At 46.2% G+C, this 17,412-nt stretch overlaps 1 protein-coding gene across 3 annotated transcripts in view; it reads right to left on the reverse strand.

The window, feature by feature from the left end:
* Positions 1-497: 497 nt before the first annotated feature.
* Positions 498-17,412, reverse strand: part of LOC310771443 (uncharacterized protein) — a 25,851-nt gene continuing 8,936 nt past the window's right edge. Inside the window, exons 3-13 of one of the 3 annotated variants that reach the window (XM_083664056.1) lie at positions 11,724-11,771; positions 7,634-7,678; positions 6,772-7,215; positions 5,991-6,035; positions 5,634-5,732; positions 5,119-5,223; positions 4,879-4,971; positions 3,909-3,953; positions 3,046-3,171; positions 2,292-2,367; positions 498-1,601 (exon numbers count right to left, since the gene is read on the reverse strand). In XM_083664056.1, coding sequence (XP_083520182.1) covers positions 2,305-2,367; positions 3,046-3,171; positions 3,909-3,953; positions 4,879-4,971; positions 5,119-5,223; positions 5,634-5,732; positions 5,991-6,035; positions 6,772-7,215; positions 7,634-7,678; positions 11,724-11,771 — 1,113 coding nt within the window. In that variant the 3' untranslated portion in view covers positions 498-1,601; positions 2,292-2,304. Of the gene's footprint in view, positions 1,602-2,291; positions 2,368-3,045; positions 3,172-3,908; positions 3,954-4,878; positions 4,972-5,118; positions 5,224-5,633; positions 5,733-5,990; positions 6,039-6,771; positions 7,216-7,633; positions 7,679-11,723; positions 11,772-17,412 lie in introns of all 3 variants that reach the window. The other 2 variants (XM_083664055.1, XM_083664057.1) reach the window with 2 other exon arrangements.

The following is a 17,412-nucleotide window of genomic DNA, read 5'->3' on the forward strand; positions in this document are numbered from 1 at the left end:
GTTTCATCCCGATCGCACGTGAAACGGCATAGCTGTGGCCGGCCAAAAAGTTTAAACAGAGAACATTGCCCACATTGCCAAATTGATATTTAGATTCAAGAAAATTCTGCCCATTTATTCCATACACTTCGATTTAGATTCTTGAAACTTGATGAGCATCACTAGTTTAAACAGCAGCAGTTGTAGCCATTCCAGTGGTCTACAGACCACTGGTCTCTACCACTAGGGGGTGCTAAAGCGAATGGTCCGGACCAGTACCAAAAGATACAGCAATACAGGGGCTGTTGGTAAGTTAAAAGAAGCCAAAATGTACTTTATATGTACTTTATCCAATTTCATGTTTTTCTTTGACTTCCATCTGCAACACAACATCAATCCATTTCCTTCTATTTTTGTATTTATGTAAGTTAAGTACCGTATGTATTTTGAGTGAAAAAAATGGTGGATATTCTTTATGAAACAAACAACAAACACCTGCATCACGATGAGTTACAGCTTTATTGTAAAGGTGGATCAAATCCAACTCAGCCGACTCGTGATCATCATCATCATCAAATCACATCACATGACTCCTCAAGGTCTCCTCCAGAGCACGGACTGTGAACTGCACCACACCGTGTGGTCTATACAAAACGAATTAGAAAAAAGGAGAAAGAGAGAAAAAAAAACAGGAAACACAAAAAAAAAAGACCTCCTAGCCCTGCTCCCTCGAGTCCGTCCTTCCCCAGGCTCCAGCGGGCCATGGATCTTACGGCATTAGCCTGGGGTTTCTTCAAATGGGAATGACGAACCGTGACGTGAAGATTCATCGGGCCCGAGAACCCTTTCGAGATTTCAAGTGAGGAACCCCAAGGTGCTAGAAGAACCCGCGATGAAGCCTTTTTAGTTTTTAGTGTGTTGTTGGCATCAGACTGACCTCTCAAAATGGGAACGCGGACACGGGTGAGGGGTGAGGCAGGGACGCACACACAAACACACAAACACACACAGATGATCCCTCTAACGAGTGATGGCACTTGATCGGGCCAGAGGAGGACAGGAGGAGAGAGCTGAGGGGAAACAGGGAGGCTGGGGAGCTATCTGCCGCCGTGACGCTTCAGGAGAGCGAAATCTGTGATTTTGAAATGTGGGGGGAAAAACACCCAAAGAAAAAAAAAGTTTCCCTCCCGCCCTTTTACAAACACTGCCCAGGTACAAACTACAGCCCACCTTCATCAATGCAACCGTATTCATACGCATTGTATTGTCGGTGATTTACAATCAATGCAAATTCACTGTACATGCTTTCAGGGGGAGAAATACAGAAAAATCGACGAAAGGAGCCGTAATAATGTTTGTTTTCCGATTGCGACATGCTTATGACAAGAGTCTGTTCTGCTGCCCCCTTGAGTTCAGCAGGTGTATGTGTAGCCTGTTGACTTTTTGGTTCGGTGTTTCTTGACAAGAAGCCCGGGCAGGAAAGGCACTTTCGAGTGTGGATGACGATGTCCCTTTGATTTTTCCCAGCGGTCCCTTTGTTAAGCCCTAAAAAAATGAAAAAGTAAAGTTCGGCTGGTCGGCTCCCAATGAAACCATGAGATCTCCAAATGACTGAGGGGGATCTGGAGGAGACAGAGCACAAGACAACTCTCAGTCAGTCTCTTTAAATAGCGTAGCTTCAGTCAGTTTAAGCTTGCTCAACTTTGAGGTAGGTAGATTAGTAGAATATGAGAATCTTTCCTCCTGAACTTTCATTAGGAAATGTAAACAACATCCTTTCTATGTAAATGGATTGGTGACGTTTGTGAATCTATCTGTACAACCAGCTATCCTAGTGTGAATCTAAAGTATAAGTTCACCCACAAATGAAAAGTCAGTCGTTATCTCGTCACCCCGTGCATGAAATCGTCACTGTCGCCGTCAGCTGAAAGTCCCGCTTTCACTTTCACTTTAAGCTCACGGCTACAGTGACGATTTCAGCTAAAAACCGGGTATAAATGGTGTCTTTTAAAGTCAACTTGGCATCTCGGGGCTTCTGGAGACTTGGATTACACCAGACAACCAGTACCGGTAGCCTCTGTTGTTGTTTTTACACACATTTTAAAGATACTCACCATTCACTTCAATTGTTTAGGAGAATGCTGTAACTCTGCTTCCCTGGAAAACGTTGTGGACAAAAACTAAACCCGAAATTCCAGCAGCGTGGCGTGATGATGACGACTGAATTAAAAATTTTCGGTGAACTTATCCTTTAATTTAGCCAGAGTGGGGGATCATCGTATGGAGCTATAATAAAAAAAAACTGATCTGACCTGTTGTGTGGATCTAGCCCTCGATGGAGACTTCTGGAACCATGTGTCCATTCAGCGTCCCTTCTGCTGGGATCTCCTGCACAGGAAGGAAGGAAATGTATGAGGTCAGTGCGTCGACAAAGGGAGATACAAGCCAACAGATAAGATAGCTGGGATAATACACAGCAGCCATGTGGCTTAGTTCAGGACAGGCAGCATAGATAGACCGTTAGTTCAGGACAGGCAGCATAGATAGACCGGCCACATTTAGAAGGAATCCTGCTACATTTGGACTGTGACTGTTCTTCTTTTCCATTCAGAAAATAGATCCGGCTGATAAAATAGTTGTGGGCGGATTTTGGAATCCAACAGTCACCATGGAGGGTGAACAAAAACAGAAGTTCCCCGCCCTTGCAATAAATAGTTTATTTCGTACTGAAATTGGCAAATAGGCTAATTCAATTAGGATAATTTAGTAGATTATTCTGATAAAATCCTGCTGTTGGCCATAGTTGTTATAGGCCAGCTACTGTAGATCTCCTTGTTTTATAGCTTTTCAAATCTGCTCAAGCTTTAAATGTGCACGGTCCTTTCCAACAATGTTTGACTAGTTTGGGGTGGGGGGGGGTATTTCTATTCTGACTCATAATCGACTGGCTGAATTTAAGGGTTTTATTCCGAAATGTATATTCACATATATGTATATCTATGTGTGCTTCGGGGACAGTTTTTGACAGCTAGATTTATGCAATTCCCCCAAATTAAATGTCTGTACCATGGCGGGGAGCTCAACAGGCTCCACAGCGAGCTGCATCTGGCAGGGCATGTCACAGATCTCTTTGTGAGGGGCAGAGAGCTCTTCTGACAGCACCTCCAGGCTCGTCGGCTCATCCAGGGCACCCTGCGGGGGGACAGGGAGGGAGGAGAGAGAGAGAGAGAGAGAGAGAGAGAGAGAGAGAGAGAGAGGGAGAAGGGTGGAGGTGAAACTTGAGCTATCAAGTGAGAAACTCTGATTCTGGAAACTCATTTTAAGCACATGGTTATTTTCGCTGCGACAGCATGCTGATAATCATGAACAGAGCAATATCACATTTTCTTTTTTTATTCATTTTCTCCCCAATTGGCCAATTCCCCCTGCTCCCCCCGGTCGTTGCTCCACCCACTCTGCTGATCTAGTTGTAGACTATTAGCACATGCTTCCTCCGATACATGTGCAATCACCAGACTTCTTTTCCCCTGACAGCGAGGAGTTTCACTGGCAGGACGTAACGCATGCTATCCCCCCAGCTCCCCTCCCCCCCCCGGGCGGACAGGCGTCCCAACCGATCAGAGGAGGCACTAGTGCAGCGACCAGGACACATACGCTAAATCCGGCTTGATCCGACGCCCGACCAAGCCGGAGGTACTGTAACACGGGGGCTTGAACCTGCGCCCCTCCTGTTGGTAGGCAGGGAATCTACCACTGCACCAGCACTACCCGGACGCCCTGAACCATCATCTGTTCCTGTATGAGTGTGACGAGCAGCATGGGGTGGTGTTCCCCACGGTGCCAGGAGGAACCCATGTCTCAACAGAGTGGGCAGAATGTTGCAAGACCCAACACACAAACATGTTAATGTAATGCTAACGCCTTCTTACCTTCACAGCCTCAACTTCAAGCTGGGCTTCAATTTCCTCTGTAGCCTGCAGAGAGGAAAACAGCCAGTTTAAACACATTGCTGCCTGCTGGTATATACTTGCAATTGCACTTTTCTGTTGGATTAAGTGGACTGTTTTAAATGGTCTCCAGAGAGCCGCCGAGGGGAAAGGCCCGGGTTATTCCATGAAAATGCAGAATGATGGAGGAAGCCTGCAGACTGCGAGAAGAGAGGAAGAGTGTGAGGAAGAGTGTGAGTGCGACAGTGAAGGAGGGGAGGCACCCCTGAAGGAGGGGAGGCACCCCTGAAGGAGGGGAGGCACCCCTGAAGGAGGGGAGGCACCCCTGCAGAAAGGTCCAAAGATCTGAACATCCACAGGCAGGATTCCGCACCACGAGAAACAGAGTTGCAGCCATTGTAGAAGTCCCACTTTCTGCACTTTGGCTCTGAACCTGAGAAGAATTCCTTTTTACTGATACCTTTTCTGCCTGCATGCATTAAAAAAACTAGATTTATCCCACTTCTCTTTCGACCCATTGCTGACTAGTGTATGAAGTCTTTGTAACGTTTTTTTTTTTTTTTTTAGTTTTTCCAAAGTTGATTTGTTATTTGCAATGTGCGAATCAAGCCGGCAGGCCTTGTAGCAAATATGGAAAATAAATGAATATGAAAAATCCAAGACAATATAGCGGTGGTGTTATCCGATGGTGTGGTAGATTTTAGGTTTAATTTAGTTTAATTGAATAATAGTTGAGCCCTCCTTCTTACATGTATCCTCCATCTATCCTGCATTAGGGGTAGATCGAAATGAGCACATCTTAAAACAAATCTCTAATGTCTCTCAGCTGAGTTTTCCAAACAATTCCTCTCAGGGACGAAGCCAAATGACAGCAGCAGTCCAGCATGCCTTCAGCCTTCAGCAACGCCTGTATATACAGTATTTGTGGTTGTTTAAGGAGGTCGTATCTAACCAGCAGGTCCTCCGGGGACAGCCGGCAGTCGGGTGGAAGGGAGTCCTCCCTCTCCCCCAGCACGCACGCTTCCTCATCCCCACACACTGTTTCCTGGGACCAACAACATTGTTGCCAGTTACGCCAGAGCGTTGAAGTAGCTGTGTGTGTGTGTGTGTGTGTGTGTGTGTGTGTGTGTGTGTGAATCTGATTCCACGGCCTGACCACATGGTTATTGTCTGTACTAAGACAGAAACTCACGTTGATGATCTCCTCTGCTGGGACAGGGGCGGGCTCAGGCACAGCGGGGGTCACATCCAGAGATTCTGATAGGGCGTCGAGGGCGTCAGTCATGACCACAGGCGCCTAGATGGAGCAGAAGGTGGAGTATTTTTAGAAAAGACTGGGACTGAGAATTAGTCACAGTAGCAACAATGAAATTCAAAATTTTGCCTTTTCACCTTGCTACTCCACACCACAACCTAGTTATCAGTAAATGCGAATATGATATGAGCACACGTTTTTGAAACTCAAGATTATCTCAGTGATCTTCTCAAATACTTTTAGTGGATTGCTTCACCATCTAGGCATACAAACAAAGGCAATTGCCGGCTATATCCTGTTTCAACCGCAAATACTCCGCATTACAGAGGCAACAGCCCATTGAAATGGCATTTCCTGGTGACTTCAAATAGGACTTGTGACTCCTTAGGCGTCGAGACTTGGCAGCATTTGGCTAGCGGTTAGCCGTAATATGGCGTGTGTGTCGCTCTCACCTGCTCCACCACAACGGCAGACTCAGCCATGGCAGCCTCCACTACTGGTGCAGAGTCTGTGATAACGAAGTCATCAAGCACAGTGTCGATGACCGGAGCCTGAGAGAGAGAGAGAGAGAGAGAGAGAGAGAGAGAGAGAGAGAGAGAGAGAGAGAGAAGAAAGAGATGGATACAGAGAAAAGGGGGCGAGATGCAGACAGTAGAGAGAGGAGGAAGAGAGACAGAGAATGCAGAAAAAATAAAATACAATAAAATACAATAAAATAAAATTTGATATTTTGTGACTGATGGATGTAGGCTACATTGGCTGCTAGGCTGAGGATAAGCTTGTTGAAGGAAGAGGGAAAAAGTCTTTACCTCTGTGACGTCAGCCTCTTCTGCCAGAGGCTCTGGGATGCTCTCCTGCTGAGGGAAAAGACACAGCCATGTTATCAATACAGCCAGAACACTGTCAGCAGGAAATAATGAACCTAAAATGGGAATGAAACAGTGTGAAAAGAAGCATAACAGATGTAGCCATTGTAGAAGTCCCACAGTTAAGGCGTGATGATGATGAACTACTGTCAAACTGAAGGCTAATCGATGGTTCCATTGCAACGTGGGGAGCACAAGATTTTTTTAGGGGGCAACACTCGCCCTACTCTGCCTCTGATTGGCTGCCATGGTTCTGTGCTGTTGTCCCATTGGGGGCAAGGAGACATGTTCAGGCCAGAATGGCGGCAGCGCTGTTGTCAAAAAAAGCATCAGAGCTTCGTCTCTTGACTTCAACATTGCTACCACTGCATTCTGGCTGCTTTCCCAAGAGGAATATTGTGTTAATGATACTCAATTGATTCTATTAGGGACTTCCGTGATAGCTACTTCTGTACAAAGGACATGCTACATGCAAACTATCACAGAATAAAAACACACACAAGACAAAAATGCACTTGTATCATGTTGTGTCCTTGGAAGGAGGGAGAAGCTGAAGTTTGTCACAGGGAGAGAGGAAAGTATGTACTTAACCCATTGATACCTGATGCAGCATTTGCATGTATATCCCTCATTTGTGTGTGTATCCCTTTAAGACCGCGTCAAGGGATACACACACAAATGCTGCATCAGGTATCAATGGGTTAATGTAGTAGCAATGTGGCACCTCTGAGATTTCAACAGGCTCGACTGTGACCTCGGGTGCAACTTCCTCTTCTTCTTCGGCCAACACTTCTGCTTCCTCCTCGACCTTCTCCACCTCCTCAGGCGCCGGGCAGATGCAGACCTCAGCCACCAGTTCTGGCTCGGGTATCGCTTCGATGACCGCTTCCACCACCGACTCCACCACAGCTTCTGTAAGCAGCTCCTCTGTAAGCAGCTCCTCTGTAACTGGCTCTTCTGCGACAAGTTCTGCTTCGGGGGCCAGCAAACAAGCAGGCGCCTCCGCTTCTGGTTCTGCGACGGCTTCGGTTACGGGCTCCAGTTGGCAGACCGCCTCGGAGACGGCTGCTTCCACCTGGACCTCAGGCACAGCTTCTTCTTCTTCTTCTTCTTCTGCCAAGACCTGAACCTCGATCACCTCGGGCTCTGGCTCACAGACAGCATGCGTCTGCACATGCAATGCAACCAGACACACACAGGACAGTCAACACGTCACACACACAACAACTCCATGCAACATGTCAACTGGGGGACAAACCAGAACGTGGCTGATCATATGGACCTGTGATAAGTCATGCTCAGGGTGTAGATACAGGCAGTGCAGCCAGGCCTCGCTCATAACGGGCTGAGGTAGGGCTCTTAAAACACAGAATGACTGCCTCCCCCTGGTGGGTTGAGTGTGCAACCCGTTTTCAATTTAAAATGCTTGCACCTTGGTCCATATTGTCACAATCCCACAAATATACAATACTGATCCACACATGCTGTATTTGACGACAAACATCAAGCTCTAATGTGATAATGGCCAGATGAGTGGTTTTCTAATGACGTGACGACACAATGCAGTTATAGAGGGTGAATCTTACCTGTTCAACCTCTGTGGTAATGACTACAGTGTCCTCTGCAAGGAACTGCAAGAGAAATGAGAAGTGGACTTGGTTCAACTCTAGTTATGACTGGATGGATGGATGGATGAACTGATAAATGAACAAATGAATAGAAGTCTGAACAAATGAATGGATATATTGCTTGATCTCTATGCCAGCATTTAGAACAGTGGTTCCCAACCCTTACCGACTCTTGGCCCACTTGAACATCTCAAACAGTACAGAGGACAAATGATGCGTTCTCAGAGCACTTTTTATTTTAACAATAAAAGGAGCTGTCCATCAGCACCACGCAGAAACTACAACTAAATCTACAACTCAACTCATCCACCACCGATGTGTAGCACCCACCTGCGTCATGCACGGTAGCCACGTTGAGGCAGAACGCTCACCACACATCAGCTCTAATGGTGGAGAGTTGAGGACTGAATGTGCCAATTAAAGGACGGCTTTACCGTGGGGAATATGAATATATATTAAATCTCACGCCCCTAAGGTTTTCGAATCCGTTGAAATTTTTGAAATTGGTGCTTCCCTGCCTGACCTATCAACCATCTCTCACATATTTTTCGGGCCAGCCGACGCGTTACACGTCATCTGGCCCGAGTCCGCCTTGCGGAAGTCGAGCGCCTATGAACTACAAGTGTTGTGAGCCATGGTCCCGCCTCTAGAGGTCCTCCACGCCCCTTCAGAGGTCTCGAAGAAAAGCAAAAGGCAGCCATCTTGTTCAACCGCCTAGCCTATGGTAGCTAGGTTAGCTTTCCATAGCTCCTTGCAAAGAGACCATTATCTCTGGAACGGAAGCACGGACAGACACGGGACTGGCGGCATTGGAAAGCTCGTCAAATTTTACATCTAGTAGTACTAGGTGCGTTGAAGTAACGAAATCAACGCTGAGCAATGTACCCGATTTTACACATTTTTACATGAATTAGTCACAACATCAAACTCCTACAAAAATGCCTTAAAATGCATGCATTTTTTTTTATGAAGACATCTCCGGACATATATACTACCGTTTAAATTTGGTGCAATTTGGAGGCAATTTTTTTTTTAATGTTTTGTAATTTTTTCTTCTTCTACTAAATCTTTTTATGTCGAAGCCTTCTTCTTCTTCGACTTTTATGGCGGTTGGCAAGCATATATGTGCATTACCGCCACCTACTGGAGTTTGATATCAGCCAAATGCCTGAGGGGTGGGCCTGGAAACGAAGGCCACGCGAGCCCAGTGCATTGTGGGAAATGTAGTATTTCGGGTGCCCGCACCCGCCCCTCCCCTCCACCCCCCCCCCCCCCCCCCCCCCCCCTCACACAGAGCGCATTTCTGGTGATATCTCTGGCGGGAAACAACCAATTTCAAAAATTTCAACGGATTCGAAAACCTTAGGGGCGTGAGATTGAATATATATTCATATTCCCCACGGTAAAGCCGGCCTTTAACACGTTGACTGCCACTGACGTATATATATGTAAAAAAAAATCCAGCGATTTTTTTTTTTTGACGGTGGGATGTGCATCTAACCCTTTTACATCTCTTATATAAGTATTGGACGTGTTCAACGTGTACAACCCATTCCACCGACCCACTAAGTGGCGACAAGGAAGGAGGAAGGCAAGCAAAAAGCAGTGTGACGAAGCCATTCTCATGAAAATGGATTGGCGAAAACGCTTTCGTTTTCGCGCTGATTGCTGGCAGTGCGGGATTGCAAATTTGCATAATAGATCACGGATGGAACACACTTTGAAACACGCAGCATAAATATGACCAGAATCGCAAAAGCTTCTCTCAACCAAAACTCCAAGAAGCGAGCGAGTCCTCCATCCAGACTTCCTCAAACAGCGGCCGCGCAGACAGGCACAGCAGCAGCAAAGCAATGAGACTGGTGACGCGAGGTTACAGCAGCAGCAACGAGCTTGTGACACGGCCGCTGCGGCCAAGAGGACACACACGGAGGGAGGAGTTGGAAGCAACTCTCCCTCTCGCTCTCTCCCTCTCTCTCTCTCTCTCTCTCGCTCTCTCTCTCTCCCTCCCTCCCTCCCTCTCTCTCTCTCTCTCTCTCTCTCCCTCTCCCACTCTCACTAGGATTAAACCTAGTGCGTCTCCCTCCCGAGAGAGAGGGAGAGAGAGAGAGAGGGAGGGAGAGCGAGAGGGAGGGAGAGAGAGAGAGAGAGAGAGGGAGGGAGAGCGAGAGGGAGGGAGAGAGAGAGAGAGAGAGCGAGAGGGGGAGGGAGAGAGAGAGAGAGAGAGCCAAAAATGAATGGTTAAAGTGACTGTTCTATCGAATTTCACAAAAAGCCGTTTATCTCTGAATATTTTTTCTGACGCTGAAACCATGCTGTATTCAACTGCTAATGCTTACATAACTACTAACTCTACAAACTAACTCTTTTAGATAGAGAAAGCACACATTCTATTAGTTCTTTTGAGATATTGTGTGTTCACAAAATCTTAGCAGAAAAGAATCCTCGGGTCTTGAAAGATGAGCCAGAATCCTCAAAAAAACCCTCTGGCAGAAGCTAACTACAGTAAAAAAAAAACGTCTGGCAGTGAATGTGTTAAGTAACGAGGGATGATTAGGTGGCCATGATTTAGCCAGAGGCACCGGGGTTACACCCCCCATGGTACCGGGGGTTACACCCCCCAGGGCACTGGGGGTTACACCCCCCATGGTACCGGGGGTTACACCCCCCAGGGCACCGGGGTTACACCCCTACTAGGGATGTTCATCAATTATCGAAAATCGATAATCGATCGTTAAGGATTGGAATCGATCCTGTGGCATTTGGATCGATTTTTTAATTATTAAATTTTTTTTTTTTTTTTTTTTTTGACTAGGTTTGGGTGGAATTCGTTCCTCCTCGCCCCACTCCATTGCACAGCCGACTAACGTGAGGTGGAGCTTCATATAGTCTCTAGTTTTCTGGCTGGGCACGGGCCTTTGTGCCAACAAAACTGTTTTAAACATGGGAAATTCACAACGGCATGCGCCGGGGACAGCAGTGTTGGAGAGGAGACACAAAGAGTTCATTGAGGAGAACACGTTGTCTTTCGTATTTTCTGCCATAGGCATTCATTTTGTAAAAAAAAAAAAAAAAAAAAATTGAAAATATTGAAAATTTTCTAAGTATTAATAAAATCGATGATCGATAATTGATCGTTAATATTCACCGATTATCGATTTTGGAAAATTTTCAAAATGAACATCCCTAACCCCTACTCTTGCAAAGAGTGTTGATGGGCTCTTTATTGACCACAGTCAGGAGTCAGGACCTCGTTTGAACGTCTCATCCAAAGGATGGTGCTGTGAGAGCAAAATTCCCAGTACATTTCCATTACGCCAGTAAGTTCCATCTGATGTTCTCAAAAGACACAATAACCTTGGTCTGGTCACAAGACAAAATACATGTTATCTATCTTCAGGAATGCTCTGCAGATGGATTGTTATGGAACAGTCGATAATGATCAACAACCAATTAATAAGCAATCAATCAATAATTTTGCTCTCACAGTGCTCACTCACAGGACAGAGTCCCTGTCCCTGCCCTGGGACATTGGGGAGATTATTCATGAGACCATAGGGGAAGAGCACCTCCTACTGGTCTTCCAGCACCAGATGTATGGTCTCCCATCCAAGGAGTATCCACAGCCAGACCTGCTTAGCTTCCCCAGGACAGCCGGTGATGTCATGCAGGAGCTACTAGACTTCTTTGCTGAATAAACAGGTGTTGTGGTGTGCAACAAGTTTAAAGTTGCAGTTGTGTGTGTGATCAGTTAACTGCAGCACTTCATATAGTATTCCCACTTCAAATGTGTCTTCTTTGTTTTACTCCCTGCCTACATTCCTGTCCATTCCCACCTGTGCACTCCATGCCTGTGGCAGAGAATGTCTGAGCAGGCTGAGGTTAGGGGGCCGAAAAAGGGGTTGAGAGACCAAGGAGCCGTCTGACTGGTTGTGTGTGCGTGTGTGTGTGTGTGTGTGTGTGTGTGTGTGTACGTGCGTGAGTGCGTGCGTGCACGCGCGCGCGTGTGTGTGTGGGGCGGGGGCGGGGGCTGACAGATTTATTTTACCTCAATCTCAGCAGGAGCCACCACTGGGGCCTCAAATGTGGGTGTGACCTGAGGGAGAGAGAGAGAGAGAAAGAAAGAAAGAAAGAAGAGGGGGAGAGTGAAAGAGAGGGGGAGAGAGAGAGAGCAGATTATTCTCATGTAATCAAAGTGGAAAAATAAAGACGTATACAAATCTACAAGGACACATAAACTGAACTTAGTTGAGAGCGTAGTTGGCAGAAAGTAGTTCTCCTTAAAACAAGGCACTCAGGAGACACATGAACAAGCCTTCCCAAAACATGTCTTCAAGCTTGAAGCTGTTGTTATTAGCCTACTACTCTACAGTGCTGTCATTAGCCTACTACTCTACAGTGCTGTCATTAGCCTACTACTCTACAGTGTTGTTGTCATTAGCCTACTACTCTACAGTGTTGTTATTAGCCTACTACTCTACAGTGTTGTCGTCATTAGCCTACTACTCTACATTGTTGTCATTAGCCTACTACTCTACAGTGTTGTTGTCATTAGCCTACTACTCTACAGTGCTGTCATTAGCCTACTACTCTACAGTGTTGTCATTAGCCTACTACTCTACAGTGTTGTTGTCATTAGCCTACTACTCTACAGTGCTGTCATTAGCCTACTACTCTACAGTGTTGTTGTCATTAGCCTACTACTCTACAGTGTTGTTGTCATTAGCCTACTACTCTACAGTGCTGTCATTAGCCTACTACTCTACAGTGTTGTTGTCATTAGCCTACTACTCTACAGTGCTGTCATTAGCCTACTACTCTACAGTGTTGTTGTCATTAGCCTACTACTCTACAGTGTTGTTGTCATTAGCCTACTACTCTACAGTGTTGTTGTCATTAGCCTACTACTCTACAGTGCTGTCATTAGCCTACTACTCTACAGTGTTGTTGTCATTAGCCTACTACTCTACAGTGCTGTCATTAGCCTACTACTCTACAGTGTTGTTGTCATTAGCCTACTACTCTACAGTGTTGTCATTAGCCTACTACTCTACAGTGTTGTTGTCATTAGCCTACTACTCTACAGTGCTGTCATTAGCCTACTACTCTACAGTGTTGTTGTCATTAGCCTACTACTCTACAGTGTTGTTGTCATTAGCCTACTACTCTACAGTGCTGTCATTAGCCTACTACTCTACAGTGTTGTTGTCATTAGCCTACTACTCTACAGTGCTGTTATTAGCCTACTACTCTACAGTGTTGTTGTCATTAGCCTACTACTCTACAGTGTTGTTGTCATTAGCCTACTACTCTACAGTGCTGTCATTAGCCTACTACTCTACAGTGTTGTTGTCATTAGCCTACTACTCTACAGTGCTGTCATTAGCCTACTACTCTACAGTGTTGTTGTCATTAGCCTACTATTCTACAGTGTTGTTGTCATTAGCCTACTACTCTACAGTGCTGTCATTAGCCTACTACTCTACAGTGTTGTTGTCATTAGCCTACTACTCTACAGTGCTGTCATTAGCCTACTCTACAGTGTTGTTGTCATTAGCCTACTACTCTACAGTGTTGTTGTCATTAGCCTACTCTATAGTGCTGTCATTAGCCTACTACTCTACAGTGTTGTTGTCATTAGCCTACTACTCTACAGTGTTGTTGTCATTAGCCTACTACTCTACAGTGCTGTCATTAGCCTACTACTCTACAGTGCTGTCATTAGCCTACTACTTTACAGTGTTGTTGTCATTAGCCTACTACTCTACAGTGCTGTCATTAGCCTACTACTCTACAGTGTTGTCATTAGCCTACTACTCTACAGTGCTGTCATTAGCCTACTACTCTACAGTGTTGTCATTAGCCTACTACTCTACAGTGCTGTCATTAGCCTACCACTCTACAGTGCTGTTGTCATTAGCCTACTCAGTGCTGTCATTAGCCTACTACTCTAGAGTGCTGTCATTAGCCTACTACTCTAGAGTGCTGCCATTAGCCTACTACTCTAGAGTGCTGCCATTAGCCTACTACTCTAGAGTGCTGCCATTAGCCTACTACTCTAGAGTGCTGCCATTAGCCTACTACTCTACAGTGCTGTCATTAGCCGTCATTAGCCTACTCTACAGTGCTGTTGTCATTAGCCTACTTGTGTTGTTTTCCCCACCACAAACAGTTCAGGCTTTGGGAGGAACACACAATCCTAAACATGTGCCCAGAGCGAAATGATGGACTTCAGAAGAGTCAAGCTGACTAACGTTAGGTGTGACAGCCCAGAGAAGAGTCAAGCTGACTAACGTTAGGTGTGACAGCCCAGAGGCGTGTGTGTGTGTGAGTGTTGGCTGCTTCACCATGTCCAAGAAAGGAAAGGTTCGCCAAAATGAGAATGTTTTCACATCGTAAATCCACGTGAACACTGGTGGTCCACACACACACACACACACACACACACACACAGTCACACACGCACACTTCCTTCATTGTGCTTTGTCTATTCACAGTGTTGTAGGAGGGGAGATGGGGAAGTGCATTATACAAGCAACAGTAATGTTACGACCAATTGCATAACGTTGGATGACGTTCTCGTGCCGCAGCTATCTACCAGCTTAGATTCAGACGTGCTGCAGCTATATACCAGCTTAGATTCAGACGTGCTGCAGCTATATACCAGCTTAGATTCAGACGTGCTGCTGCTATCTACCAGCTCAGATTCAGACGTGCTGCAGCTATATACCAGCTTAGATTCAGACGTGCTGCTGCTATATACCAGCTTAGATTCAGACGTGCTGCTGCTATATACCAGCTTAGATTCAGACGTGGTGCTGCTATATACCAGCTTAGATTCAGCCGTGCTGCTGCTATATACCAGCTTAGATTCAGACGTGCTGCAGCTATATACCAGCTTAGATTCAGACGTGCTGCTGCTATCTACCAGCTTAGATTCAGACGTGCTGCAGCTATATACCAGCTTAGATTCAGACGTGCTGCTGCTATATACCAGCTTATATTCAGACGTGCTGCTGCTATATACCAGCTTAGATTCAGACGTGGTGCTGCTATATACCAGCTTAGATTCAGACGTGCTGCAGCTATATACCAGCTTAGATTCAGACGTGCTGCTGCTATCTACCAGCTTAGATTCAGACGTGCTGCAGCTATATACCAGCTTAGATTCAGACGTGCTGCTGCTATATACCAGCTTAGATTCAGACGTGCTGCAGCTATATACCAGCTTAGATTCAGACGTGCTGCTGCTATCTACCAGCTCAGATTCAGACGTGCTGCTGCTATATACCAGCTTAGATTCAGACGTGCTGCTGCTATCTACCAGCTCAGATTCAGACGTGCTGCTGCTATATACCAGCTTAGATTCAGACGTGGTGCTGCTATATACCAGCTTAGATTCAGCCGTGCTGCTGCTATATACCAGCTTAGATTCAGACGTGCTGCAGCTATATACCAGCTTAGATTCAGACGTGCTGCTGCTATCTACCAGCTTAGATTCAGACGTGCTGCAGCTATATACCAGCTTAGATTCAGACGTGCTGCTGCTATATACCAGCTTAGATTCAGACATGCTGCTGCTATATACCAGCTTAGATTCAGACATGCTGCTGCTATATACCAGCTCGGATTCAGACGTGCTGCTGCTATATACCAGCTTAGATTCAGACATGCTGCTGCTATATACAAGCTTAGATTCAGACGTGCTGCTGCTATATACCAGCTCAGATTCAGACGTGCTGCTGCTATCTACCAGCTCAGATTCAGCAGTGCTGCTGCTATCTACCAGCTCAGATTCAGCAGTGCTGCTGCTATCTACCAGCTCAGATTCAGCAGTGCTGCTGCTATCTACCAGCTCAGATTCAGACAACGTAATTGTTGCCCTCGTATATCTTCAGCATGAGATCACACACATTTACAACTACAAGAGTTGTATGTAAAAGCAAAGGTACAAACGGTACACTTGTCTCTCCAGAATGCTGATTAGGACTGGTCTGGCAGTATTCTTTTCTGGACAGACAACAGACACAACATGAGGTTTGATAAGATGCCCAGAACACCAGAGGGCTGACCCATCTTTCCCCTTCCCCTTCCCATGTCTCTCTCTCACTCTACCAGAACCACTTTTAATGGCTTGCTCATTTCTGCCTCGCCACCCAATTAGTGGCCTGGCCGGCACTGGCGTGAGTGCTTTCAGGTGGAATCCTCTGTGCGGTCAAGTGCGTTGAGCCATACTGACAAGCACAGAGTGCAGCGCATAAATACTGTATATCTTCAGAGTCTTCCCATAGTCAATTATTGACTCTGTCCTGCAGCTGACTTCTTCATCAGTGTATGGAGAGTCTGTGTGGTGTATAGCAACTGCCATCACCGCCCGGTCAGGAACGGCCCAATCATGAAACAGCCAAAGGATGTGGGTCATATATGGAGTATGAATAGATCGCTAACTCTCACAGCAGAAGCATCAAGCTATTAAAGAAAAACACTCGGGGTCAAAGGCTTCTTTCCGGGGGCGTGTCTAGGTGGGTGGCCAGGGGTGGCACTGGCCACCTTTGAAATCTGATTGGCCACCCCAAAAAGTTATTATGACTGGCCGGTGGCCATGTTAGAGGCGGGACCACCAAGCCAGTTCATTTCTTTCTTTCTTCCTCCCCCCCCCCCAAATCTATGGTCATTGAAGGGCCACATGTGAAAAATGTATTTAAAATTCTTGTATTTAAATGAGATTAATCTCAGATTTCTGAGAATGAGGTCAGAATTCAAGAGTTTAAATTCAAAATTCTGACTCGGAATACAGAATTCTGAACCTGGGACCCGTCCACATCCTTCCTAAAGCTCAGTGCCACCCCTTGCTTGAGTCTGTGCCCCACCTGGGCCACCCCAGTCAAAATGGCCTGGACACGCCACTGGTTCTTTCCCCATTTTCTCTGTGTAGCTCTACTTCCACCAGTGAGTGAGGAATCCATTCCTCCAGGTTTTCAGCAGCCAATGAACAAAAGCCAAGTGGGTAAACATGTCCTACACATAGTATGGTATATTATGTGCTGGAGCTATAGCCTGGGAGGACTGCTTTTGGGGAAGAGTTAGAGAGAAAGAAACAAGGGGGGGAGGGAAGGAAGGAAGGAGGGGAGAGGGGAGGGAGGGTGGTGGTGGGCTATAAGTGTTCCATTACTCGACAGTAAAACACACACACACACACATGTGCGCACGCGCACACACACACCCCCTCCAGTCCATCCCTACAACAGAACACGGTGTACCCAACAGATCTCAGCGCAGATCCCGTCGCAAAAAGCCCCATGGAAACACTATAATCACCAAGCGCCCAGACTGATCTGAGAGCAGCCACGTATCAGATAGACCATCTTAACCCATAGAAGAACACGGTGTACCTAACATGAAGTGTACTCCATGTTCCAACCGACCTCATGCTCACACAGACACACCCCCTTCCCCCTCCCCCGCCCCCCGCAAAGAGAAACGCAAGGATTCCTGATAATGGTGGATAAATAAAGGATAACTTAACTTGCATCATGGTCTCTGCTTTGTAAGATCAAAGATGGCACAAGACAAATCACAGCCTCAGCTCTCAATTATGCATGGAGAGACTGCAGACAGAGAGCCACTTATCATCAAGCACGTGTGGGGCGAGCTTCAAAACTAACGTATTCAGTTCTCAAGACAGCAACATGTGCAAAACAATAATGGTAAAACAACATGGTAAAACAATAACTGTT

This window comes from Poromitra crassiceps (genome assembly GCF_964638095.1).
Source record: "Poromitra crassiceps genome assembly, contig: HAP1_SCAFFOLD_654, whole genome shotgun sequence".
Classification (NCBI taxonomy): Eukaryota; Metazoa; Chordata; class Actinopteri; order Beryciformes; family Melamphaidae; genus Poromitra; species Poromitra crassiceps.